The sequence below is a fragment of the Gambusia affinis genome, linkage group LG01, assembly GCF_019740435.1.
Source record: "Gambusia affinis linkage group LG01, SWU_Gaff_1.0, whole genome shotgun sequence".
Lineage (NCBI taxonomy): Eukaryota > Metazoa > Chordata > Actinopteri > Cyprinodontiformes > Poeciliidae > Gambusia > Gambusia affinis.
Genome location: NC_057868.1, coordinates 24,722,263 through 24,749,421, shown reverse-complemented (window position 1 = coordinate 24,749,421; position 27,159 = coordinate 24,722,263). Strand labels below are relative to the sequence as shown.

At 43.2% G+C, this 27,159-nt stretch overlaps 1 protein-coding gene across 1 annotated transcript in view; it reads right to left on the bottom strand.

The window, feature by feature from the left end:
• LOC122836889 (neural cell adhesion molecule L1-like) overlaps positions 1 to 27,159 on the bottom strand; it is a 61,153-nt gene that overhangs the window by 26,405 nt on the left and 7,589 nt on the right. The window contains exons 2-3 of the mRNA XM_044126864.1: positions 5,887 to 6,228; positions 4,551 to 4,556 (exon numbers count right to left, since the gene is read on the bottom strand). Coding sequence (XP_043982799.1) covers positions 4,551 to 4,556; positions 5,887 to 6,016 — 136 coding nt within the window. The 5' untranslated portion in view covers positions 6,017 to 6,228. The remainder of the gene's footprint in view (positions 1 to 4,550; positions 4,557 to 5,886; positions 6,229 to 27,159) is intronic.

Genomic DNA, 27,159 nt, shown 5'->3' with positions numbered 1-27,159 from the left:
CTGCTTATGTGCCTGTCCTAAATTTTGGAACTACTGATGTTGTACTCTATCCCGAACTCACCTTGGTTTGTTGAGTCGAACTGAAGTGGTTAGCCTGCCCGTGATGTGACAGAAATAAGGCCCTGTGCTACAGTTTCTTCCCAGGTTGCCCTTGGTCCAGAACAGAGTTTGCTTGATTCTGTTGATTTGTCTGCACTGACAGAAACTGAACAAAGGCAGGTCCAGTCGCTTCTACAGAAGTACAGCTCTGTCTTTTCAGCTCATGAAGGTGACTTGGGGTGCACTAATCTGGTGTCCCATGACATTCCCCTGTTGGATGAGGTCCCGGTCAGGCAGAGGTACCGGCGTATCCCTCCCTCAGAGTCTGAGGCTGCCAAGTCACACATCAACCAGCTCCTACAGAACCAGGTAATAAGGGAAAGCAGCAGTCCTTATGCCTCTCCCATCGTTCTTGTTAGGAAGAAAGATGGCAGCCTATGTGTGTGGATTACCGTCAGCTTAACAGTAAGGCGAGAAAAGATGCTTTCCCATTGCCCTGCATTGAGGAAAGCCTGGACCATCTTTCTGGGGCCCAGTGGTTTTCCACCCTAGATCTAGCCAGTGGGTACAATCAGGTGCCTGTGTCAGAACAGGACAAGTCAAAACTGCTTTTGTACGCCATTTGGACTCTTTGAGTGGAACCGTATGCCCTTCGGGCTTTGTAATGCACCTAGTACCTTTCAGCGTCTTATGCAGAGGATGTTTGGGGACCAGCAGTGCCAGTCTCTTCTTTTGTATTTGGATGACATCATTGTGTTTTCAGGTTCAGTCTCCCAGCACATTGAGCGTCTGGAAAGCGGTTCTTGCTCGGCTCCAGAGAAGGTCTGAAGGTAAAGCTTGAAAAGTGTTCATTTTTCAAGCGACAGGTTAAATACTTGGGGCACCTTATCTCAGATAAAGGTGTAGCTACAGACCCAGCCAAGACTGAAGCAGTGGCTAAATGGCCACGTCCACACATGTTTCAGAGCTTGGCTCTTTTTGGGCTTTGCAAGTTATTACAGGCGTTTTGTGGAGGGTTTTGCTAGGCTAGCGGGTCCTCTTCATAGGCTGGTGGCACAACAAGTGGGCACAAAGCCCAGGAAGGGGTCTGGCCAGGCTTTTCAATCTGCTTGGACATCGGAGTGTGAGGAGAGCTTTGAGGCCTTAAAAGTTAAATTAACATCTGCACCAGTGTTGGCATATGCTGATTTTTCACGTCCCTTCATTTTAGAGACTGATGCCAGTCACAGTGGACTTGGGGCAGTACTGTCACAGGAAACAGAGGATGGAGTGAGGCCCATTGCATATGCCAGTCGAGGTCTTAAACCTTCAGAGCGTAACATGGCTAATTATAGCTCTATGAAGTTGGAGTTTCTGGCATTAAAATGGGCCATGACTGAGAAGTTCCGGGAGTATCTCTTGGGCCACCGGTGTATAGTTTACACAGATAACAACCCGTTGAGTTATCTTCAGTCGGCCAAGCTTGGTGCCATGGAGCACCGTTGGGTTGCTCAACTTGCTGCTTTTGATTTCGATATTAAGTATCGTTCTGGGCAGCAATAATAATGCTGATCGCTCTCCGCCAGCCAACATCAGGTGCCAGCCTGGCAGAACTCTTGTCATGTACCTCTGTCCCAGAGGCTCTTCAGTGTGCCCCAATTCCTGCTCCATTGTCAGTAACCCAATCTATGGTGACTGTTTTGCCGTCTCATTCTGTGTCTGATCTTTGTGCTTTGCAGGAAGCTGATCCTCTCCTGAAGGACATTTTGGGTTTTGGAGGAGGCAGGTTTTATCCTACTCCTGAGGAGAGGCGCTTTCCCAAATTATCCTTAGTTCTTTTGAGACAGTGGGGTCGTCTGTGAGAGAGATGGTGTGGTGTACCGTCAGGTCCATCGGTCAGATGGTGGTGAGGAGGTCTTACAGCTGGTTTTGCCGTCAGTTCTTAAACCGGATGTTCTGACTCAATTACATCAAGAGCATGGACACCAGGGTGTGGAGCGCACCACAGAGTTGGTACGGCAGCGCTGTTACTGGCCTGGGATGTCTAATGACATCAAAAAGTGGGTACAAGAGTGTCAACGGTGCCAGGTTGCTAAAAATGTACCATCTAGCTCTGGCACTTTCATGAGTCATCTGTTGGCTTCTCGGCCAAACGAGATTGTTGCCATGGATTTTACCATGTTGGAGCCTTCACAAAATGGCCTGGAAAATGTTCTTGTAATTACTGATGTATTTAGTAAGTACACCATTGCGGTTCCAACTCGGGATCAGAAGGCAGCCACTGTTGCCCAGATTTTGCTCACTGAATGGTTCTTTAGATTTGGGATTCCAAGTCGCATTCATTCAGATCAGGGTAGGAGTTTTGAAAGTGCGTTAATTCAGCAGCTCTGTAACCTGTATGGGGTTAAAAAGTCGCGCACTACCCCTTACCACCCTGCTGGAAACGGGCAGTGTGAGCGCTTTAATAGAACACTTCATAATCTGCTGCGCACTTTACCAACATCTAGGAAGCGGGATTGGGCTTCCTGTCTTCCACAAGTACTCTTCTGTTATAACACTACCCCTCATCAGAGCACTGGCGAGTCTCCTTTTTTCCTTATGTTTGGCCGTGAACCTCACCTGCCTGTGGATTTCTTGTTGGGTCGCATTCGGGACCCTGCACCAGGTGAAGTGGTGGACTGGCTGGCTGAGCATCAGACCAGGTTAACTATGGCGTTCCGTCATGCTCAGGATCACTTGTTGGCAGCTGCAGGGCGTAGAAAAGAGCATCATGATCAGGGCATCCGGGAGGTTCCATTGCAGGAGGGACAGTTGGTTTACCTCTTGCGATCATAGTGCTAGAGGTCGCCATAAAATCCAGGACCTCTTTAGCCCGGTTATCCATCAGGTCGTGAGGGCCCCAACAGCTGGAGGGCCGGTTTATACTGTGGCTCCTGTAGGTGATTTGCAGAGAACTCGAAAGGTGCATCGTGACATGCTGAAAGCTCGGGTTGGGCCAGAGCCTATGCCAGTACCCCTGCAGTTAAAACCTACCTTTCCTTCAGGGGGGCTGGATGACTCTATGGAGGATGATTTGTGCTTATTGGTTCCCGATACTTCAGTACCATCCACCTCTGCAGCTCCACAGGTTGCTTCAGGACATGGTCACCCTGCTCAAACTTCTGGGACAGCTCCTCTACCCTTGCGCCGCACTGTTCGCTCCAGGGCTGGTCAGCATACTGTCCATCATCTTCCTCGACCTGTGGGTCAAACTGCAGGATCTAGTCAGCCAGTCTCCAACTCCCAGTTAGCAGTTTTTCGTCCTTGGTGCTGAGGTTTGTAGATTCATCGTCGGGGCGACGATGCAACACCGGGGGGTAGAATGTGGTGGGATGGTGTTCCACCCTCCCAACTACACACACCAGGTGTAGCGACTGATTGGTGGGCGGGGCAGATAGCTTTAAAGCTGAGCAGTCCGCTGCGAGGTGCGTGTGCCTTGTTTCCTCACTGTATGTTGGCTGCCCAAGTGGCTGGTGTGCTCGATCCACTCATCCAAAATAGTAAGTGCCATTTTGCCATCTGGGCTGGGATTGTTGTCGGTTCTGGTGCAATACCTGCCGTGCGTTTCTGCAGCGCTATGCGCAGCTGGCGTTGGCGGCTGCAGTTGGAGGTTGGTGCGGCGAGCGGCTTCCATCCAGCCCTCGCCTGCTGATCCGCTCCCTCCCTGGTCGGCTGTGTCACCACATCTGGGTAAGCTACCGGTTTAGAATTTTGTTTATTTTACCTGAATCCAGGGTTAACGAGTTTTCTAATTTAGGATTCTTTCGGAGTTGCAGCGCTTGGACGCTCCTGCTGTCTTGTCTTGCCGGTTTTGTTTGGGCCGCTCTCGACGGAGCCTGCTGACGCTTGGGCTGGCCGAACGAGCGGGGCACGACTCCTCTGGCCCCCCGTGAAAAGACATTAGAAGTCGGACAATGACAATTTGTCCCATCGGTTGCAGTGGTTGTGTTCTTTTCTTTGCCGTTTGTTTGTTTATTATTTAAATTACTAATTTGTTTGCTTTCCTTTGTTTGATTTACTAATTTGTTTTCTTTTGCATTGCATGTTTTGTTTGTTCATTCATTTTGTTGGGAACAACTTAAATTGTCCTTATTTTGATGCCTTTTCCTTTTAGGGGCTGAGTAGTGGGCCTGAGGCCATGTTTTAAAGGAAAAATGTTTTAATGGAATTTGTTAATAAATCATTGTAGACTACTCCGTGCTCTGGTGCGTCTTGTGTAAAAAGATCAACCCCCTCTGCTGGTCACAAGACTAAAACACAACCCCCACAAACGCAAACAGGCTCGTGTTTTTTTTTTTCCGAAGCTGGCCTCACGCGGATCGGCACGCGAGCGCAACACGGCTAATGCACGCTCCGATGCCAGATTCATTCAAATGCACCGCTGTCAGCAGGATGGAAAATAGCATCTCTGGCATAATGAAAGTGTTTACAATGAACTTGAGCAGTACATTCATTAATATAGGACAAACAGCAAGAGAGTTAAAAGCACTTACTGTCCCCTGTGCAGTTTGTCCGTCCACAGAGTTGGGCAGAGTGAAAGAAATGAGAGGAAATATTTTAGTTTAATACAGAGAGAGAGAGATTAGATAGACAGACAGACAGACAGACAGACAGACAGACAGACAGACAGACAGACAGACAGACAGACAGACAGACAGACAGACAGACAGACAGACAGACAGACAGACAGACAGACAGACAGACAGACAGACAGACAGACAGACAGACAGACAGATAGACAGATAGATAGATAGATAGATAGATAGATAGATAGATAGATAGATAGATAGATAGATAGATAGATAGATAGATAGATAGATAGATAGATAGATAGATAGATAGATAGATAGATAGATAGATAGATAGATAGATAGATAGATAGATAGATAGATAGATAGATAGATAGATAGATAGATAGATGCCTCGCCTCAGTAACTAATCAATATGTTAGAGGTTCCCTAATTGAAAGGCAGGAAAACCTTGACCTTTCCCATCCCTATGTTTGACCCACGTCTATCCCCCTTTTTTCCTCCTCATCATCATCCCTTCATCGTCTTTGGCCTCCTCACCTCTGCGTCACCTTGTTCCTTTGGGAATTAGATGGCAAAAATCTCTACGTTTCATCATCTTTTTCTTGAAGGGAGCATGTGGGCTTGGCTCGGGCGAGGACTCGCACTCGCTTTGTTTGTGTTCTCACCATTTCAAAGTGTGTGTAGGTGGTGAAGGATTGGGACTTGTACTGATAAAGAGTAGGGAAATAAAAAGAAAAAAACAAGAGCAGCAGAGGAAACAATATTTGGTGGGTTGGCCAGCAGCAGGAGCAGCAATGGCGGCAGAGGAGATGAAGATCAATTTCCCTCCGGGCCCAGAGCTCAGCTGTAATTTTAATGCCCACATATTGCATCGAGGCGATGGAAGAAATAGGATGAAGGGGGGGGGGTGAAAAATGCTCACTGGATTTTAGTTGTGTGACCAAGTTGTTGATTTAATTCCCTTCAAACAGGTTTCACCAAGGAAACCAGATCAATAGAGGGACTAATCAATGCAGTATGAAGGGATCAATTACAGAGTAATTACACACGCCACTTGTCCAGATGAGCGCTAAGCAGCGATACCCCTGAAAGTAATATTCAGAGCTTTTTTTTCCTCTAAATACTGAAGCTACTGAGGAGGAAACATGTTCACATAGTTCATCTACTCTAATTAGTCACGATTAAAGATCATTATTGGTGTGCGTTGATGAATCAACAATGCAATTAACACAACAAGCTAATCTCATTCCAGCATTCGACTATTGTTCTGGATGTCATGATATTAATCAGTACTCACAGTTGGAGGGCATTTCGATGGCTGCCCGGCCGGGCAGGACTGCGAGGGAAAGGAGGGCTAGGACAAGGGGGAGGAGGTGGGAGGAGCTCTGCCCCCTACTGCAAACCTGCTGTCGCTGCATGTGAGGCATCGCTCACAGTGCCATCAAAGTCCCACCTGCTCACAGTGCAATGCTCACAGAGGCAACCACGCGCACGCCGAAGGTGAGCAGGTGTCAGGATGTGCTTCACGTGCTAGAGGTCTTGGCTTCGCTTCATATGTCTCCGGTCCTGCTGGCCTTCTGTCTCTCCTGTTTGGGCTTTAAATCAGTGCCTTGTCCTCCTGCAGGAAACTGTCTACAGGCTGAAACAGATAAGAAGGGTGGAGGTGGGGGAGGGAGAAGAAGAAGAAAAAAAAGAGGGCAGGGCAAAGAGGGGGGTCATGTGTTAGAATGAGAGAAAATGACCCTGCAGCATGTGGTCAGACTGAGACACAGAGTTATCAAAGGATGGTTTTAATTCAACCTTGTCATTACAGCAAGGTTCTGGTAAAATTCTATAAGAAGTTAAAGTTTCATCTGCATTAAAATTTTTATAAAACAGACGAAGCGATCAGTTCATCTGAACAATAAGTCCCTCCACATGTTTGCAATGGGTGGTTATTTATGAGGAAGCCGATGAACGTCGCCATCAGAGATGGAGAACTTTAGTCGCTTTGTTGCTACAGTTTTCAGTTTTGAACAATTTGGAGTACACGCAAAAGCTTGGTCTTTTTATGAAGATGACGAGCTAAATTTTCTGTTTTTTTCAGTCAAAAATACTTTAAAGGTTTTACAAGCAGGGTCATTAAAGCATTTCCTGACTGAAAGCATGCTTTGTTTTCAGTTTCATACAGCAAGGTCATTTTGAACAACAAACCTCCTCAGTTTCAGTTTCTTGTGTACATAATTGTTTTGGAGTTAATTACCCTTTAGCCAACAGCTAAGCCCATTTTAAACCTACATGTGGCCATTTTTGTCATCCATTTGGTACTTGTACACAAATCATACTTTAATAAGTTATTTTTCTCCGTCGTTGGGTATGATGAGCACATTAATGAATTATGGAGAGAGTCACTAAATGATCAAATCTTACATGTAGTCGAATTTTGCTGCATATTCTTTTCTGAAAACGTTTTAAAACAAATTTTCTTTCTATTATTCATTTATTTTGTATTCTGATCCTAACTTGAGTCCGTTGACTGTTGAAAAATGTACAAGATCAGGACACCCGGTGAAACTCAAATACAGAGTAAAATACAGAAGATCACTTTAAATGGTTCATTGTCCAGTCCGGTATGAAGACACCAAGAGAATCGATAAAAATGTTTTCACTGCCTTTAAGCCTTTCACCAAAACATCCCTTCAAAATTCCTGAACTTCCCAATAAAACCGTCACCGACGAGTGTCCCAAACCTGTCCATGTGCTAGGAAAAAAAAAAAAAAGCCTTCATACATTTTCTAATTACAGGACCAGTGAACCATGTGAAGAGGTCATTCAGTGGGACAGATGGAGAGAATACCACAACAAGATGCAGGAAGCGCCAAACTCTGATATTCCACAACGCGTAATCAGTTGACGAAAGGTTGAGGGATGAGAGCCGCGTCGCAAAGTCACGAAAGGAAAAGTGACACGTCTGGGTGGCAGTGCTGTGAGAAAGATGTGATAAAGATGCTATCACTCAGAGGGAGTGAGGCGAGCCTCTCCTCCTGGGACTCTATCCATACTCCATCTGTACGGTTGGAACCAGGGCCCGCCGCCACAAGCCGGCCATCCTTCCCTGCGGCACCACGTGGAGCAAGCCTGCTGATTGTTTACACTGCTCGGTATCACACACAACGAGCTGTTATGGCACACCATGATTAAGACGCGCGCATGTGAGACAAAAGAAAGTGGCAATAATAGACACATGGAGGGTAGAGAGGGGCTGTTTGACAGCTCCACAGGCTGAGCGGAGGGAATTTTTGGCTCAAATTACCTCCCTTTTTTGGCACTGCCACAGCATCTGAGAGAGGGGTGACCTTGAGAGAGAGAGAGAAGGTGTGAGAGAGAAGAGGTGGAGATGATGAGAGAGCACGGAGGGTGGGAAGAAGGTGGGAGAGTGGTGATTATCTTTCATTTTCTTTCATCGAGTGGGTAATGGCTGCCACAGTAATTACTGTTGATATTTTATTTGTCACTCAGGGGAGAAAGTAAAAGGAGAAAGAGCCGAATGAGAAATGTGGGATTCTTCTATTACAGGGGAGATCAGATCATATTAAATTAAAGAACAAACAGGAGCTAAACCCCTAATAAGGCAGTTTAAGCTAACAGCTTTAGGATTAAATGAGGCATTGCACTCACTCGCCTGCCTTTCAGAATAATTGTATGCAGCGACGAGACGGAGGGGAACTGGGAGGAGGACTTTAGGACTGACAAAAAGTGGATAGAGAGATTGTTGAGGAGAACAGGAGAAGAGAGAGAGAGGTAAGGCTATGGAAGGAAAACAGGAGGAGAGGAAGGCAACTTATCTCATCCTTCCAGTCCACATTCACACATGATGCAAGATCCCACAATTAGAGGGCGTCATTCACTTTTTCCTTTGTCTTATTCTTCTCTCCTAGTCTCTCCATCAGGCTAAAGCCTCTTTAGCTGTTGTTCTTCAGAGACAAGAAGCCAATTAGTCTTAAGTCAGCATCTCCGAAATGCCTTTAGAGGCAGACAAACGCAGCAGAGCTAGTTTGGGTTTAACTCCAGGATTAATCTGATTTAAGGTGCGAACTTGCCTGTTAGCCTTCTCTAAAGAGACTGAGGTGATACTGAGTGGAGCAAAGTAAGATGCCTATTAATGATTAGCAGCATAACGGCTGTCATCCTGCCAATCACACGTCCCTGAGGAGACTGTTGCTCCAGCTGCACAGAGAAGTCCAGTGGTGTCTGTAATCAGGGAAAATATTATTTAAAAAAACTCAGAAGACAATATTAAAATTTGTGCAAAATTATAACTTATGAAAGCATTTTGAGTAAAACTTAGATGACAAAGTGAAATTTTGATGCAAACCAGAAGCTTTCGGGGTTTTTTTTGTTTGTTTTTTGGACAACAGACTAAAACCAAAGAGCTCTCTCAAACGTTTGCACGCCGACACAGGCGTCTTTCACCTCCAGCAAATCTCCAACCAGCAGTTTGGTGGAAACTCTCTCTCATATTTAAAAGACATGACATTACATATCAGTGGAGGGTTGCACCCAGGCTGCTCTGACATATATGACAGTTTTGAAAATGACATTTAGAATCTCAGCTAAATTCAGGTTGTGGGGTAATGTGAGATTATATGATTCTGTGATTATAATGGCAAAGCTGCTTTGCCATTGGGTACTTTAGCAGTATTGATTGTTTCACAGCTAACGTTTTCAAGTTAGAAACAGCAGAACATTGATGTTTTGCTCATTTTTCGAAGGTGCAATCTAGGAACTGACTTCAAACGATCACAGGAGCTTTGGACAAATTACAGGAAATTCATATAATTTTTTTCCACATCTCAAGCGAATACACACAGAGACTGCTGTTTACAGTTATTGATGCTAACCCTAAACCTATCTTGATGCTATATTGATGCTAAACATGCTAATCGTCAATATAAAACTCTCCATATAGAGCAGAAGTTTAAAATGTTATCTCCTTGATAATTTCATCTTTGTTTTAGGTTAGAAAAACACAGTTTTACCATAACACACACACACACCGTGTGACTTTGCCTCTGTTCTACATATCGATAATAGATTAACGATACCAGTGGTCGCAGATATATTAAGCACCTTGAAGCAGAATCAGATGAAAAACTGATATAAGCAGGTTAAATCTTTGCCAAAACTTGAACTGAAATGTGCAACAAATCTCTGATCTAAACACTTGTAGACAGACACAAACAAAGAAGCTTGTATTGAATGAACACTGTCTGAAAGGAAGGAGGGCAGGCAAGCACACACACCTCTGTCACACAGATAAAAGAGCATGGTTCAGCGGGCTTCAGTCAGGGGGGCAGACATTGCCTGAGACAGTCTTCCTACAGTGCTCAGAAGGAGCAGTAAAGGAGAACACTATAATGGCCTGGGAGGAAGAAATAAATGACTGCGACGTGAAAGAGCGTTGCTATGTAACAAGGACAACCCAAACACGTTGATTGCCCAGACACGCACACACACACACACACACACACACACGGACAACTTCCAAGCTGCATACGCGGCATGAAGCCAGAAGGTTGCTCCATTATCACAGGGGCGAGACACCGACAACGAAGCAGCTGCCCCGACTTCTCTCTATCTGAGCGACTGCTGCGCTGCCGTCAATGATCCAATCTCAGCACTGTTACCTGCTTCATTGGACAGGGTCAAAGGTCAGGCGTGGGATGGCTCGCTGCAGCTGGGGCTCCGGTGACCTGACAGCGCTATTAAGTGCTTTTTAAAACTATTAGCACCGCTGGAATGTCAAACGGTGCCATCAGAAAATTGTTCAGCCACTGGAAGAGTGTGAAGCGAGGGCAGACATGTTGAGATGTGAGGGTGTGGCTGTTTTTTTATGGGGGGGGGGGTTTCTTCTTCTTCTTCTTTACAAGGAGCCCAGAGTGAAAGAAGATTAGCTGCCAATGGTTCATGTATCACACAAGCTGAATGGACCAAGTCAATTTCCCAGATGCTTCAATAATTTATGTAGTCAGGCTTTGAGGCATTTTTCACATAAAATTCTAGTGTATCTGACGTTCTCCGCTACACTGTCATTGCTGCTGTCATTATCAAAGATTAACTACTAATTTTTGTGTCCTTCACATTTTGCACAGATCACGCCTTGCCTTTAACACAATGCAGACTGACAGAACAATGGTAATTTTGCCAAATTACAATGTTCAGTTACCACTTATTGAAGAAATGACATCAATATTTAAATATCAAAGAGTCTCGTGGGATTGTTTTGAAATAGGAATTCACTTCTTTGGAGAGAATCATCAAAAATGATTTCACAGATCTTAAAATTGTTCACACAGTTTTGATTTGCAAAACCGCAGAGAACACACTTTCTCTGCCACCCGTTTGCTCCTGTCTCTCCGTAACAAAACGTCTTCATTAATGTGAAATTGACATGTTGGGCGTTGCCAAGCACACTGGGTCCTTCACAGGCTCTCTTGTCTAAGTAGAAACACAACATCAAACCTCAAGAGTCTAATCAAGTCTTGAGTTTCGCACATTATCTGATCCTCGCCGTGCCAACCAACCGCCCACACGTACGCGCTGTTTGATTCATATCAGCACTCGTCCTCACGTGCGACGCTTGGACGCCGATGAATGTAGCCCAGTCTATTTTGTCTCCCCGTTGCAGATTATGCAAATGTAGGTTTTGAAAGCCTTCCTCGGCGTACTTGTGATCCAATGAGACTGGATTACAGGGCGAGCATGTGTGTGCACTTGTGTTCAAGCACGCGCGCTGGTCCTGTGCGTCTCGTCACGCCTTGCCTTTAAATATTAACTACCTCCAGCTGTGAAGATGTGTAAGGAGGAGAGGATGCAGGACAGAAGGAGAGGGGGAGAAAAATAAATGAACACATGCCCCCCTTTACCCCCAGTTGTACCCCGAGGGTTTGTCTGTCTGAAGAAACATAAGATGAAAAAGAGACGAGTGGAAAGATATTGAAGGGATGGGGTGATTTAAACCATAATAAACACAATACTTACTAAAGAACAAAGTAAAGAATTAGAAGCAAGTGTCCAAGAAGAAGAAATTATGTTTGGAATACAAGCTCATGCCAATAGGGGGTCATGATCCTTGCAGAGTGAATTATTCATAAAAAATCCTCTTCCTGTCAGCACTATTTGCCCTGAATTCGCCCAGATTCATAATTGATTTTCTTCCATTCATTCATGTGGTTCAGCCTCAGACGGCTGTTGCTGACCGTCCGCCCCTCTGTCTTTGGAGTGGCTGTCTGATTCTCTCACATTCAGCCTCCTCTCTGCCTCTCTCTGGCAGAGTCATACTTAATGCATGACTCTGTTACAGTGAGACAAGTCTCAGGCCCACTTTGTCGCTTCGGCAGGAAAATACTGCAAATCATGTGAAATAACACCCGCAGCTTTTGTTTTCCACAAGATCACAGTTAAATGTCAAAGTGTGTCATGAAAAAACGTCACACCCCTTGGACATTTTCACATTTTGCCATATTGCAACCGCAGTAATGCGAGTGGAAATAAAAGCGCAAAAAGTGTGGTAGTCATTTTGAATCACAACAATTTACTCTAATACCCCTATTTTAAATTTAGCATAAACTACCAAACACAAAACATACCAGCAGAGAGTCCACAAAGGTGTAAATCAATCTCTATAAATTTGCTCTGTGGAGGTCTCAGAAGGGTGACATGCCTCATTTTCACTGAGCTATATGGTTCGAGTCCCTGCAGTTCTGTAGGCTGTTGCTGTTGCCCACTTGTGGCACACAATGTTTGGCAGAACAAATCATTACCACAGTGAGACATGGTGCTGGTGGCATTATGCTGAGGGCATGCTTCTCTTCAGCAGGGAAGGGGAAACTGATATAATGCAGTTTTTGATCGAAACAAGACAGATTTTGAACCAATTTAGGGGGCATGCCACTTTACAAGGCACTGTGTTGTTCACCTCAGCGAAGATTACCGCATTTTAATTTTGTGCACATTTGTCTAAAAGTAGTCCCATTACCAGACCTGAAAATGGGAGCCATCTGAGGAGATGACAAACCAAATTTCCTGTCACCTTTTCATCAGTCTTTGACTCTCTGAGCCCTCTCAGTGTTTGACACTAAGAGCTTTTCTCATTTCCCAACAACAATAAATCTCGTAGTTCCCCACCTCCTCTCCTTTCTGCATCAGCCCCCATGTTCCCTCTATCACTCTAATAAACTGCTGCGGCAGCACTCCAGCTCAGTCAATAGACAACACCGGCTGCTTAATTCAATATTTGCAACTTTAATGGAAAAGAGGCTTTTGCAGTGCAACACAACAAGGTTCTAGCAATGCCTCCCCTCGCCCCCACCTCCACCTCTTGCTCGTGATACTCTTTATATAAAAGGCCAAGTTGACGTGTTGAAAATGGAAATTGTCCAGCGAGAAGGAGGACAAAAAGAAACAGTGTGGAGCTAGAGCTTATCAGGAATCAGGCTACACAGACAGCACGTTTATCAATACCCGCTATTAGCATAAGCTCTGCAGTTAGACGCGTTGCTACGCCTACCGGGGCCAAATGCGCTAATGTGAAAGCACGCCTCGTGGTGTTGTCCCCTCATTTCCAAAAGCCCACGCCGTCCCCAGTGAGCAGCCACCGCCCCGCTTGTTTGGACAGGGGTTAAGGGCTAATAGCAGGGTGGCTCAAAGATGGAGAAAATAAAGGTTGGCAAAAGAACCATAAGGGCAATCACCCACTCCCTTTTACATCCTGGTTGCCTTGACAACAACCGTTTCTACACAGTACACCCCCCATCTTCCCTTTTACTCTTGTACATACAAATTCAGTTATTCACACATATGGTCACTAACGGGGTTTTGCGGTATCGCTTACATATGCGCCCACACGTACACACTCTGCTGCTGCAAACCGACTGACAGGCCAACACCTTGAAGGCAGCTTCACGCCCATTTACGCATCACTGAAAACACAGCCTTTATGCCTGTTTACACCTACTTAACCCAGCGTGTAGCACTGGAAGTTGAGCGTTTTTTAAGCATTTATAAGCATGCATAATTTACATCCCCATCCTACTCAAATTTAAATTACAAAATCCTCAATATTCACAGAAGGCATCTCATATTCTCTCTCCACACCAATAAACTCACAGAACCAGGAAAAAAAAGAGAGGACAAAAAAAACATGTTTTGATTTATTTATTAACGTTTTTCCCCTTAAGAAACAATAGATACGTTAGACAAAAAAGGGGTGAATAATTCAAGAAGAAAGGACTGGACTCATTAAGATTGCTGAAAGTGATGGAGAGAAAGGAAGGAAACAAAAGGATGTCCAATGAAGAGAAAGAAGGGCAACACCGGCGGGACTTAGGAGAGGAGGGCTAACAACAACAAACAGTCTAAAAAATGTATCGAAAGTGCACAAAAAAACAAAAAGGAGAGAGATGGAGGTGGTTTGTTACAACAAGGAAACAAGCAAAATGTTAATGGCCGAGAAGGGAAATATTTAAAAAAGGAGATCTGTCACCAGTAAAAGCTTTGTGATGGTCAAATCAGGGTGTTGCGCCAATGTAATAGTGTATCAGGTTCCCTGTGTGTGTGCGTGTGTGTGTGTTAGACAGTGTGTATCGGTAAAGATCAGCGTGTGTGTCAGCAGGTCAGCTAATCTCTCTTGTCTGCTAATGGAGCCAGTCTTGCAGATGGAGTGCTGCCTCCAGCTCTCTCTGCTAACAACATGTTTGCTGCTGCTCACTTTAGTCCACATCTGATAAGGTAATATGTTTATAGTCGTCTGACTGTCAGTCACTGATTTACAGGAAATAAAGGCTCCATGGTTTCCAAGACCCAGTATGCACAAAGTAAATGAAGCAGAGCAGGTGTGTGTGCGTGTGTGTGTGTTTGGTTGGATCAGGACGGTATAGGAGGGAAAACTGGGAACATCATGAGCCTAGTTATTTTCCATTAATGTGTCCATTCATCTGCAATCAAACTGGATTAAACACTGGGATAAAATCTTGTTAATCGAACAAACAAAAGAAAATTTAGACACTAAAACCCAGACTGAAAATCAGTAGTCAGAGATAACACTCAAAAACAAATACTTAATTAAATCTTTGCAGTTTTTCCCCTTTTTTTGCCATATTTATAAAAAAGTTAAAAAAAGAAGGCATGGTTTGTTTGAGAGATCCAATCAAATTATGTACTTTAACATGATGGGAAAGATAAACGGGAACATGATGCGCCTGGCTATTTTCCATTTCATTTCACCTGTAATCAAACTGAAGGAAGCACAAGATGACGGCAAGGATGATCTCAGTGCAGAGCTAATGCAGAAAACCAAAATATTTGAGCAGAATACATAAAATTGATGTAAACCAGCAAAGAAAACAACAACTCAGGTCTAATTTATTCTTTTAAAATATATATATATATATATTGTCAAAGTGTTAGCATTAAAGGTTTTTAAAAATGAGAATCGACTCATTATAATGACTTTTTGATGTGGAGAAATCACAATAAGGTCACACCTGCTAGTTGTATTGCTGTATGTTTATTCTAAGTTCCCGTATAGTCACACCAAGATAAAGATATTTGGGTTACATGTAGAAGGTTGGATGTTGTTTTTCACAGCTGCATGGGAACCAGTCTGTTTCCCATGCTTTGGATCCCTTATCCCTTTTGTCTAAAACTCTGCCTGGCAGAGCTTTTCATCCAGACCTGCTTCATTATTGACTGTCCTGTAAGCTCTCTGAGTTGTGCACAATTCATGAATAAACCTGATTGAGTGATTTTACCTGAACAGTGCTTGGAAATAGTTTTTTTTTCCACAACAGTTATATACAAATAAATAACTTTTTTTCTCCTGGCTATGCAACCAACTAGTTCAAATCATCTAAAATAATGTTTATACGAAGTCATGTATTTGTACTATTTATCTCAAGGGGTGAGTAAAAAGATGAACAATTTTTATTGACATTTTATAATTCCCAACACGTGTAAACATTTTCACTCTTTAAAAAAATGTTTTGGAAGGAGTTCTGGCTTCATACTTTAGTGACACATACTGTGTCATACAGATTGCAGTGAAATGAAATGCTGATTTACTTATTTATCTTCATTTATTTATTTTTAGGTTGACCTTGTCAGGAAATATTGAGGAAATGATGCAAGAACGGATCCAAAAAGTAGGCTAACTGCAAAATTGAGAGAAATTTGAACCACTGCAATCTAGGGGTTGAACCAATTAGTCGACTAGTCGACTAGTCGCCTCTAGGACGTCTCGCGAGTTTTTACATTTCATGTCGACTAGTCGCAGTCATGTAATTGCCGGTGGTGACAGCCTGTGCTGATCTGACAGCACAGTAAACGTCACAAGACACAAGAAAAATAAGTTAATACATTAGTTTAAATGATAGTAGATGGATGCATATTTGTGGTTTTACAGTGTTTTTAAAGGAGATGGAGTTGCAGCTGCAGTCAACTACAAAACACGAGCCGTCTAAAACTTCGCCCCTTCCCGCTAAGGATGTCACTTAGCGGCTATGATGTCTTTGTCACGACGATCTAACTAATACATTATGATGTTATGTTGCTGATTAAATAAAGATCTGTGGTAATGCCATCTAAAAGATGTGCGTTTCCTTTTGAATGTTGGTTTCCCAGCAACTTATTATTTATCATAAACTATCCCGATGTTTTGTTGTTCCACTTGTTGCTGTTCTGTGTAAATGCCGTATTTTTCCGTGAAAACGGGTAATAAAGCCTGTACGTTACTCCAAAGCTTGGCGTCTTGCGTTGCTAAGATGTCACAACGACTAGTCAACTCGACATCGACTCGACTTTTATCATGTTGACGTTGACTAGAAAATATCTTAAATCGTTCAATCTGCTGAGTCAGCAGAGCTTCCTGCCGCGCATCGGGCGGAGGAGAAGCAGGTGGTTTCGTTGAATTCAGCTGTAACCAAACGGGATCCGTTCATAACAAGTTTGGCTTGTGATGTTCCAAAAGCACCATGTAGTCAGTGTGATAATTTGACTCCTATAGTAACTATCCAGAGATCATCAGCATCAGCCGGTGTTTAGAAAAAAACAAACAACAAACTTTTCCCCGCTGCTCACGAAGAATGATCTGTTTATTGCTCTTTTAATTCTCCATAATAGACTTAGTAAAAGCAGGAGAAGGGGAGTGTGTGTGTGCGTGTGTCGGGGGGTGTCAATATTTTCCGTGAAAATAGCTAATAAAGCCTCCAAGTAGTTGTGAAGGGTTTTTACGCTTACGTCACTATGACGTCACCGCGACTAGTCGACATCGACTCGACTATTATCATGATGTAGTCGACCTTAAAAAATATGTAGTCGTTCAACCCCTACTGCAATCCTGATCCTTTAGGAAAAAGTGCAGTTTAATGCTTGATGTGCTTAAAAACCTAACTGAAGACTTTGAGTAATATTATACTTATTTTGTCAAAATCTTCAAAAATATTTTAAATAAAGCTATTTAAAAGCTTTCTGGAAAGTTTTACAGTCTCTTGTTTTTGTTTTGAGTTAAATTATGCTATCTTGTGTTGCTGTTTCTTCGTGAGATGCCACATCTTTTGCAGCCGTCCTTGTGTTCAGTTCCTTCTTCCAAAGCTCTTCTTCTAGAAAGCAAACCAAAAAAAGTCAAAACCAATGACGATAAGCGAACAAATCAAATATTTCCCACTTCTCCTAATGAGAAGCATACGGTTTGTACACATACATGCACAAACACAACCTCTCTTTACGCCGTGCCGCTCTTGCTTGTAGGTGTCATTTGCTTCATTAGTAGGAGCATCCGTCAGATTCTGTGCCTGCAGCACAAAACACCCTAATTACATGCAAACCCTGAGTGTCGTGTAGAACATAAAAAACTGTGATGCATACAAAACCCCCACATCCTCATGCTACTCATCCTCAAAAGACAGATGAGACACTCAAGGGTCCCACTTACTACCAAAGAAGTGACTGAACTGTAAAGCACACGCTGCAGTCTCAGAGGCAGACACTCCATGCAGTCCTGCAGTGGGTAACTTGCGAGATACTGACTGTGGCAGAATGGTTTAGTGTCCATACAGCAGGTAGCTAATGGTGTTGGCTCAACCAAAGAGAGACAATCATGACGTTATGAAATTACGTGGAAGAAGCTATTAGAAGTGACCTTCTCTTCCCCCCTCCCTGCCTGCTTTAATCCTCTGCGCTCCGTCTCGCAGTCGACCCTTTTCCTCCTTCTTTATCTCACAGTGAGCCTCTCCTCTTTTCTGCCTTTCCTCTGAAACAAACAGCTTCTTCCTTGTATTCCTCCTCATGTTGACGCACATTTTGACCTTCACCAGAGCTTTTTTTTTTTTTACTTCATCTGCCTTTGTGACGACGTGCTAAGTGAAGACACTTCAGTGAACATGTTTGTGCGCAGATATTTCCTCCCCAGAGAGGGAAAAAAAAAAAATTAAAGGGAGATCAGTCGGATGGAAAAAGGAGATTTTAAATGTGTGAACTAGTAAAGCCTTTGGGGATCAAAGCGGAGCCGAGCGACCCAGTAAAAAAAAAAAAAAAAAAAGGGAAAATGAAGTTGACATCAGTGTAGTGTCTGCCACAGTTTGCCCTGAAACAAGATGCAGCAGCTTAACACAGCTGGAGATGACAAATCAGCTGCATCAACACAAACAGAACCGGGTGGGGGGGAAGAGAAGGGGCCACTGAGATGGAACTGTGTTGTTGGATCAGCTTCACATATGCAAGGGAGCCTGCGTGTGCATTTGTGTCCGTGCTTGGGTCCCATCAAGTGAAGCGTAGTGGGGGTGGAGGGGGAAGCTAACGCTGCATGCTGCAGGTAGCAACGTCTGAGGCGGGGCGGTGCCGGCAGTCCTTCAGACAGGGAGAAGAGGAGGGAGCGGTCTCTGGGGTCACATGATAAGTGGCCTATATAGTGCTGCAGGACACAGCTGCCAGCCGCTCATGTGACACGCCTGGAAACGTGGCCACATCTCCGTAGGGAAAACAGGCACGCCACCACCTGAATGGAGGGGCAGGCGCTGGGTGTAACCTTTGGTCTCCAATGCAACAAATAGACAACTGAGCTTATTTGTCTCAAAGAAGGACTGCAGCTGTAAGGATGAAACAATCAAAAGAAGGTCTATCTGCTGCAGTCCAGTATGTTTCATGTATGTTGATGAGCATGTCGTGATGCGGAGAAGTACTGAAAAACCTGCCGGTGATCAGTTTGGAAATCTTTACTGAGGGAACCAGGCTTAAAATTAGCTATTGGTAATATTGTTGTGGTGCTGAAAATTAAGCTATCAACCAGAATCGACCTTAAAAGCTTTTTAAATCAAAAATGTACTTTTTCAGTATGTCTGCCCCTCATTCAGGCTTAAGACAAGACGACTAATGTTGCATTAAGCCATATTTACGTTCACTTCAGACTCTTAGAAAGTTTAAAATAACTATAGAAGAAGTTGCTAAGTTTGTAAAGAGTTGCTTTTCCGGAGTGAGACTCACCAGATGGATCTAAAAAATAGTGATGGAGCTCAGCACACAGAAATTTTATTGTAACAATGTTTTCTGACACTAATGGCTTTTATATTTCCCCAAAATATATGCATATTGCCACATTTGTAAGGACATTTACCCACAGTGGGTGCTGCTGTTGAATGCTGTTAATTATAGTTCTTATGTTTGTTTTTAAATCATTGCATAATCTTGCCCCGGCTTACCTCACTGAGCTTCTTCATCCCCACATACCCCATCAGTCGCTCAGGTCAGCAAATCAGCTGCTCTTGGAGGTACCGAGAACAAAAAGGAAGCTCAGAGGGGACAGGGCTTTCTCTGTTATGGGCCCCAAATTATGGAATGACTTACCTTTGCAGGTCAGAGAGGCCCCTTCTCTGTCCACTTTTAAAGCTCGTCTTAAAACCCATCTATTTAACTTGGCTTTCAACACCAGTGAGATCTAGTTTAAAGTGTATGTCTTTGTTTTTAAACTACTTGTAATTATAATTATTCTTATTTTGTTGTGTTTTTGGATTGTACAGCACTTTGTATCAACTGTGGTTGTTTTAAAGTGCTTTATAAATAAAGCTGGTATGGTATGGTATGGTATAGTTCCTAAAGGAATATCAGAATCGGCCAAAATCTGTATAAATGGATTTAAGCTTTACAAACCCAGGGATGAGAAATTACGTAGAAATTTCTTATCAGGGCTTTTCTAAATATGGGTCAAAATAAGGGCAAAGAGAAACTTACAAAATATGAAATCCTCCCAACTCTAACTGGTTCCAAATCATGCAGATCCTTGTTTGAATAATAATAATAATAATAATAATAATAATAATAATAATAATAATAATAATAATAATAATAATAATAATAATAATAATAATAATAATAATAATAATAATAATAATAAACTTCTACTGAATACAGTTTAAGAGCAGGTCTTGGTAAAAGTTATCTTTGGTTGAATGTAATCCCATCTTTTCCTCCACTTCAGGGAAATGAGCTGCAGAAAGAGGAAGGTCAATCAAGTCTTTGGTGAAACATTTGCATGGGAGGACTGCAGTGGCTTAACGGCCCTGGTAGTGGACAGATTTTGTGTGTGTGCGCGTGTATGTGTGTGTGATCCCACTTGACTGGGCTTGTACACACATGCAGGAGTCACACATGATATTACAAAATTAAACACGCTGAGATGCTTTCACTCAAGCCAAACAAAGAAAATTAGCAGGTTTATTTATAAGCCAGTCCCAAACCGACAACATGATTATAAGATTAAGCAATAATAAACTGATTTACTCTAAGTAAGGTGAATATCACTGGTTTTAAGGTCTTAAAGCTCAAGCTGCTATAATAGCACTTCTCTGTCTGTTTTTTTTAACCCAGTAAAGTTCACCTGCACTCCTTTGTTAGTTGATGGTAAAAATAAAACAGCCAATCAAGATACAATTATTGTTTTGTGAACATGTTTAAATGACATTTATACAGTGCATGGCAGTCTATTGCCTTAGCAACAACGGCTGGGCTCCAGCTCCCCCCACTTTCAATACCAGTGTTGACAATCTGAATTAACTGTTGCATTGATTTTTCTGTAATGAATGGAAATCTTTTTCTTCCTGCTGTGTTTGCATTCGGCTCTTCTTTGTGCCTTTCTCTGTCTTCTCACGCTGCAATGAAAAGTCAATTTCGCACATTTCCAAATGAATTTGCCAAGTTTCTGATGGTTTGTGCAAACCTGACTTCTTGTTAACGGTTAACATTTGAAGGGCTTTGGTGGGACGCGTTCTGTGTTTAGCAGCCTTTAAATAAAGGTCATTACACACCTTATTTAAAGGCTGTGTATTCGTGGGTTACATTGGGGGGAAGGCTGTTCTTTCACCTAAACTGTAAAAATCTTTTTCATCTCAAAAAAATCATCTGTTTTCTTTATTTTTGTACAGAAACATTTTGAAACAGAAAGGAAAATGCTTGCACAACAAGTCTTGATATTGTCCGATTAAAGGTTGGTACAATCCCTATGGAGAGGCATATATATGATATATAATATCATATAATATCATATATATGCATTCATATATGATATGATATGAAGATACTTGGTTATGGTCCAAGTACCTTAAGAAACTGACCAAAGAGTTGGCATCAGTTAGCTAAGGCTAACACTTTCATCTTCCTTGGGAGAGTTTACTTGAACATTTTAGGGCCTGTCCCATAGTAATAGCTGCATCTGCATTCTTAGCACAAAGTATGCATTTATGCAGTGGATCTCAGACATTATGTTCAGGAGCCTCATGATGTGGTACTCAGCGTGCTCCTAGTGGGAAGAGGCTTGGACGAAAGTCCGCTCCCGTGTCTGAGGTTACAGTTTTCAACCTGAAAAAGATAGATCACTCCTTCCAGGTTGGAGGTCGGTCTTTGCCTCTGGTATAAAGTTCAAGTATCTTGGTGTCCTGTTTACTAGCAATGGTAGATTGGAGCAGGAAAGGGTTTTGCAGAAGAGGGGCTTTGTCTGTAGTAAAAGAGGCATTACTGTGTTCTGTTGTAATGAAAAGAAGAGCTGAGCCAAAAGCAAAGCTCTTGATCATCTCTGGGTTAACTCATAGCCAGAGCCACGAGATGAGGACCATAACCAAAACGATAAGATCATGGATTCACAGGTACAAGCAGCTAAAGCAACCTTCCCTTGCCTGATTGTTGAGCTCACACTATAAGTTAAGGTAAGCAGAATCTATCATCCAGTCAAAGCTTTATGGAGAGTCACTCCTCCTACCCATCAAAAGAGGGGACCATCTGGCCAGAAAGAGCCTCCATTTGAAGGTGAATCCATGATCTTGTTTTTTCAGGTGCGTCTCAATGAAAGGTGATTCCAAGGCAGATCCAGAACCCAGTGAGGCAATGATATTTCTCTTATTGCCCAATGAGATCTCCCAGAATGTGATGGAGACCCAGAGAGAGGGATGCCCAGGTCTCCCTCCTGGACCATTACTTGTTTAGCCCAACGCTGAATAAGAGTAAGGCAGTGGATGAATGGATGAAACCCATTAAAGTATACAGTAAATCAAATCATGTTTGGAAATCAGTCTTCCTCCGCAGCTTGCCACACAAATCCAAATTTCAGATTTGTAAACACTCACCAGCACATGCACACAGAGAGAAGTATATGCAGCTTCAGACTGCTGGTTTGGGTTAATCATCAAGTCAGAGTCAGTTTAAGAAGATTTGCCTCCCATTCAAATGTGGCTGACAGAGGATGAAAGACAGCCGGGAGATGTGGGGAAACAGAGTTTGCATGGTGATGTGGTTCCTGGGCTTCAACTTAACCAGCACACACAGCCGGCGTGTTTGTGTGAGAGTGTTTACTGGAGGTGTGTGACGGGTTAGTATTGTTATGCATTACTCATTTTGTTGGTGGTAGCATGTGTCAGTCCATGTGTGTGTCGATTCCCGCACATCCCTTCTCTTTTCTCACCTCCCAATCACCATGACAACCTCCTGACTCCAGCTCTACCACACACGGCAAATATTTCTCTCCTTGCCTCCCCCCCATTCCACATGTTCACCTCCTCCTCCCCTCCATCTCCATCCCTCGCTCCATCAAACGTCGACTCTCTCTTACTTCATCTCCTGTCTCCTGCGTCTCCATCTCTTCTTCACTCCCCATCTCTCGCGTTTTCTTCTTATGTCTATATAGGGCTGAAAGAGTTTCTCCTTCCTGACTGTCATCCTCGCCAAGCTTTTATCTTTCATTTGCACTCCTGTCTGTCATTTCACTCCTGCTCTGTTCTTTGCTCCCTGCTGATTGCCTTTTGCTATTAGTATGGAGCACCACTTTCCCCCTCCACTCTATACTACTTTTCTCCCTCCACCTGCAAGATTTTGCTTAAGAATACCTTGCACCCTAAGTACAGCCAAGATAATACTCAATTTAATTACAGGTAGCATTCTATCAAACTCTACCATCAACCTCTGTGAACTTGGAGAGAGAGAGAAACCAATCCAAGGGGAGAATTGCCAGCTGGCAGTGCATGGATACAGTCCCTCAACCCTAAGTGGCTCTCTAACTCCCATCACATCTGTTATCATCATGATCAGGAAACCGGCTTTGCTCTGTAACTAAATCAAATCATGACCAATCGGACCCGTGGCGGGGATGCATTTGAGCGGGGGCAGCTTGTGTTTTCCAGCGGACGAAGGGCGAGCACCATCAAACGCCGCTCTGTTATCAGAGGCCTGCAGCCCCTTTTCTGCACCAGACCCCTGTCTCAGTAAATCCCTCCGCCCCATGTGTCGAGGCTGCTAAAACTACATCCACGCAGCAGCCCTCTGTAGTGGTGCAAAGAGATCAAGGACATGACATTTTCCGCAGCGCGTTCCAATTTTCCAGCAAGACGCAACATGAAAGAGGGTAAACAGACAACCTGTTCCATCCCGACTGCGTTTGCACCAGTCTGCATGCGCATCATCTCCAGTCAGATATTTAAAGAAAGTGACAGGCTTTATATTTTCTGCCCCTGGAGAGAGTCTGGCTGTGAATATGTACAAAACGTGACGCTGCAGTCTTCTATATTTGTATTGCTTTGCTGAGATGCAACACTGGATTAATAATAATATCGGCCCCTGGGCTAGAGCTGCTTTTGGTAGCAGTACCCCATCCACACATAATTCTTTTATGCATGCACATTCATTTTCAAGGTTTTTAGGTCTTGTTGGCCAAAACAACATATTTTCTGCCCTTTTTAAAAAGTTCCCTTTAGAAATAGAATCAATTCTAGAAATGGTTTGATCTACACAAATAGATTAGAAACGAATAATCAATGTGCAAAAATCAAGATGATCAGACCGAGCAATTTTTATCCCATGTAATTAAAGGTGAAAGGACTTGCTTTAGAGTTATGTGTACAAATTACTAGTTGTCATGGTAACCACCTGCACAGTGCAAATGTTTTCACTGTAATGTTTTTGGTGTCAACACCATTTTTCAAAGTTTGTGTTTTTTATTCAGTAGAGCTTTTTGCATTAAATGACCTTATTAAAATTCTCTCACTGAAAAGTTTTTTATCATTACAAAGACGGTCCTGGTTGTTCAAAATGAAAACACTTTGTCTGATTAATTAAAAAATGTGACATTAACAGGTACAATTTCTTCTGGTCTTCTTTAAACTAAATATCTATTTCTGTTTCTCGTGAGCATAAAATACCCCAATAATCTCAAAACAATTTACGGTACTTGTTTTCAGAAAACTGAGGTTACAGTTTTCAACTTGAAAAATATAGATCACTCTTTCCAGGTTGGGGGTCGGTCTTTGCCTCTGGTAAATAATTTGGAAATATGTTAAATGCATTTATGTAAATTGGGCTTAAGAGCAGTTATTCAAATTCGTAGCCAGCGACAATTTTGTGTTTTAGGGAGAATAGAAGGTAATCTCCCTAAAGCTATAATAGCTGTATAATATTTAGCTATTTCTTCAAAGAAAGTCCAGCCCAGCAGCTGCAGCCGCATCTCTAACTCAAATTTTTTTTTTTCTGTTCTGGCAGATGACAGAAAGACTTTGTGTCCAACGCTATAGTGGGAGACGGAAAGAAAAACAGATGCAGAGAGGTGAGCCACAGCAAAGCAGAGAACACTGCGGTGACCTTTGCCTGCGGCTGAAAAACCAAATGGGATTTTCTTAGAGAGTTTGAGCCAACAAGCTCTGACAATTCGTACTGCCACTTCCACGGTTCACACACAAAGCAAGATGCTTATGCACTGCACTTAATGTCTTGAAAATACCGCCCGAGTCAGGCTTACAAGCAGCTTAATGTACACAGATACACACCTCTATGTGGAGAAAATAAACCCGACGCAGTATTCTGGCACACCTAATCCCCCTGCTACAGTGGCAGACATCTAAATCATCCTCCATCCTATGATAGCTGGGTTTAAAACATGCTGATGCTGCTGCTTCCTATATAGGACACACACAACAGCACTTCAGCGACTCATCCCAGCTGGTACAAGCCCAAAAACAAATGCAGGAGGGTGTCCATTGTCTTCCATCAAAAGAATCTCTCTCTCATCCTTCCCCTAACACCAATTGCCTATGGGAGCCCAGAGGCAGGGATCTACACACTGGACAACATAGCAGGATCTGAGAGGTAATCAAACCCCTTTACCACATCAAGTCAGGGGATTGAAGGGGTCAGTCTTTACTTCAAACGAAGGAGTTTCTTAGTGTTTTGCTGGCTGAGCTGGGATAGAGTAAGAGATGGCCAGACGGATTGGGGTCTAGTCCGCAAGAAGGCGAGTGTTGCTCCTGTCAGGGAGAAAGAAACACTGAGTTACAACCAAAGCTCTTCCTTTATCCATCTGTCCATCTTCCAACCCTCACTTGTGGGAAATGGTGAGGTTATGAAACACTGATTGTCACTGAAGATCCCAGATGTAAGTGGCTAAAGGTGTTGGTTGTGTCAGGCGGCTTTGCTCTGTTTTAGGGGTGGCATGATTAATCCGAAATAGTTTGGATATGTTTTCAGGATGCCTCTTGTGTGTCAGGGCAAGTCCAAGTGATAGACTGTAGGATATACAATGGCCTTAGTGGAGGAAATATTCCATTCCCTCTGACCTGGGAAGACCACAAGATCCCCAGAATAAACTAGTAAGCGTAAGACGGGAGAATGATGCCTGGATGGAAGTCAGATACATTTTTTCTTTTATTTGCGGGGAGAGGTGAAACCAGCGTTTCTGACACCTGTGGCAACAGACGGATCAAAACACAGAGAGCAGCACGCGCAGCTCAAAGCCCTGTCACTATAACTTACTGTTTGCTTCTTTGTCTGCACGGTAATAACAAGGCTGGCCAAAACAGGGCTCACATTAGACAAGAATACAAAGGGACATGGGATGTTGGGCGTAAGAAAAACAGTTGTGATGAAGATGAATAAATACAAGTAAGGCGAATAAGGTATTTACTAACTATTGGAGGCATGCCTCTGCCTCAGCACTTACCGTCGTTATCATCAGCAGAGGATCTGCTTCCCCCCCATTCCTCTCTTAGCCGCCTACTTATCTAACCACATTGTCCTCCTCTTCACTAATGCTTCCTGGCTATTGCCCTGAGCAGGAGCAAACTTTAGTGCTTTCTATTAAGATTGTTACTGATAGAAAATGTCCATTCATTCTCTCAGCAGCCGCCCCCACCTTCCTGAACGAGACCTGGAGGATTTAAGCCTTTCCTTCTGTTTATAATTACCTCATTAAGCTCATTAACAGTGTCCGGACCCCTCGGTCTGTTTTTTTCCTTTAACTCCTTGGGGTTTGTTTTCACAAAACCGCCTCCCTCTGACATCTGCACCCCTCCGTTTTCTTTCTTCTTGTTGCGCCCGTGTTTTCTCCCAGGAGGATTACCCCATTCATCCTGCCTTCACACTGACAAGAAACCTCGCCCCAGATGCCTGCTCAGCGCGCCCCACCACATCGTTATGTCAAAAGGACTCAACAAGCGTATTTACCTCGCCATTGCAAGTGTGGTCACAGAAACGTCTCAGGTCTGTCTTGGCGTAAACAGACAAGACGCGCTGTCTCGTTATTGCAGCTCGGGCTTGTTTTGCAGCTCCGTGGCCGATTAAGTCTAATGAATTCAGAGAGCGAGCCCAAACAAATCCAACTCAGCCCTGATTTTTAAAAAAAGAAACAACAACAACAAAAAAACACAACATCAGACCAATCTTGCAAGAACGGTTACACAGACATCAAGATTCTCTACAGAGAAAGCAGGAGGCAAAGTGACTCTGGTTAGAATAAAACAAAGGATGGTAGATCTTCTTTTAGTAATTATGAAGAACACTGTGGTGGTAACATTATGCAACCCCTTATATTCATTTTTAAACTCCATGAAATGTGCACAAGATTTACAAAACTAACAGAACCTTGCACATTTATTAACATTTTATTAGGATTTCAGGATTTTCAGATCAACAGATGAATTGTAAAGTTGGAAGGAAATTGTATTTTGTATACATTTAGACCAAACAGTTTGTTAAACAATAACCTACATCACTTATCACTTAGCAATCTGCAGCA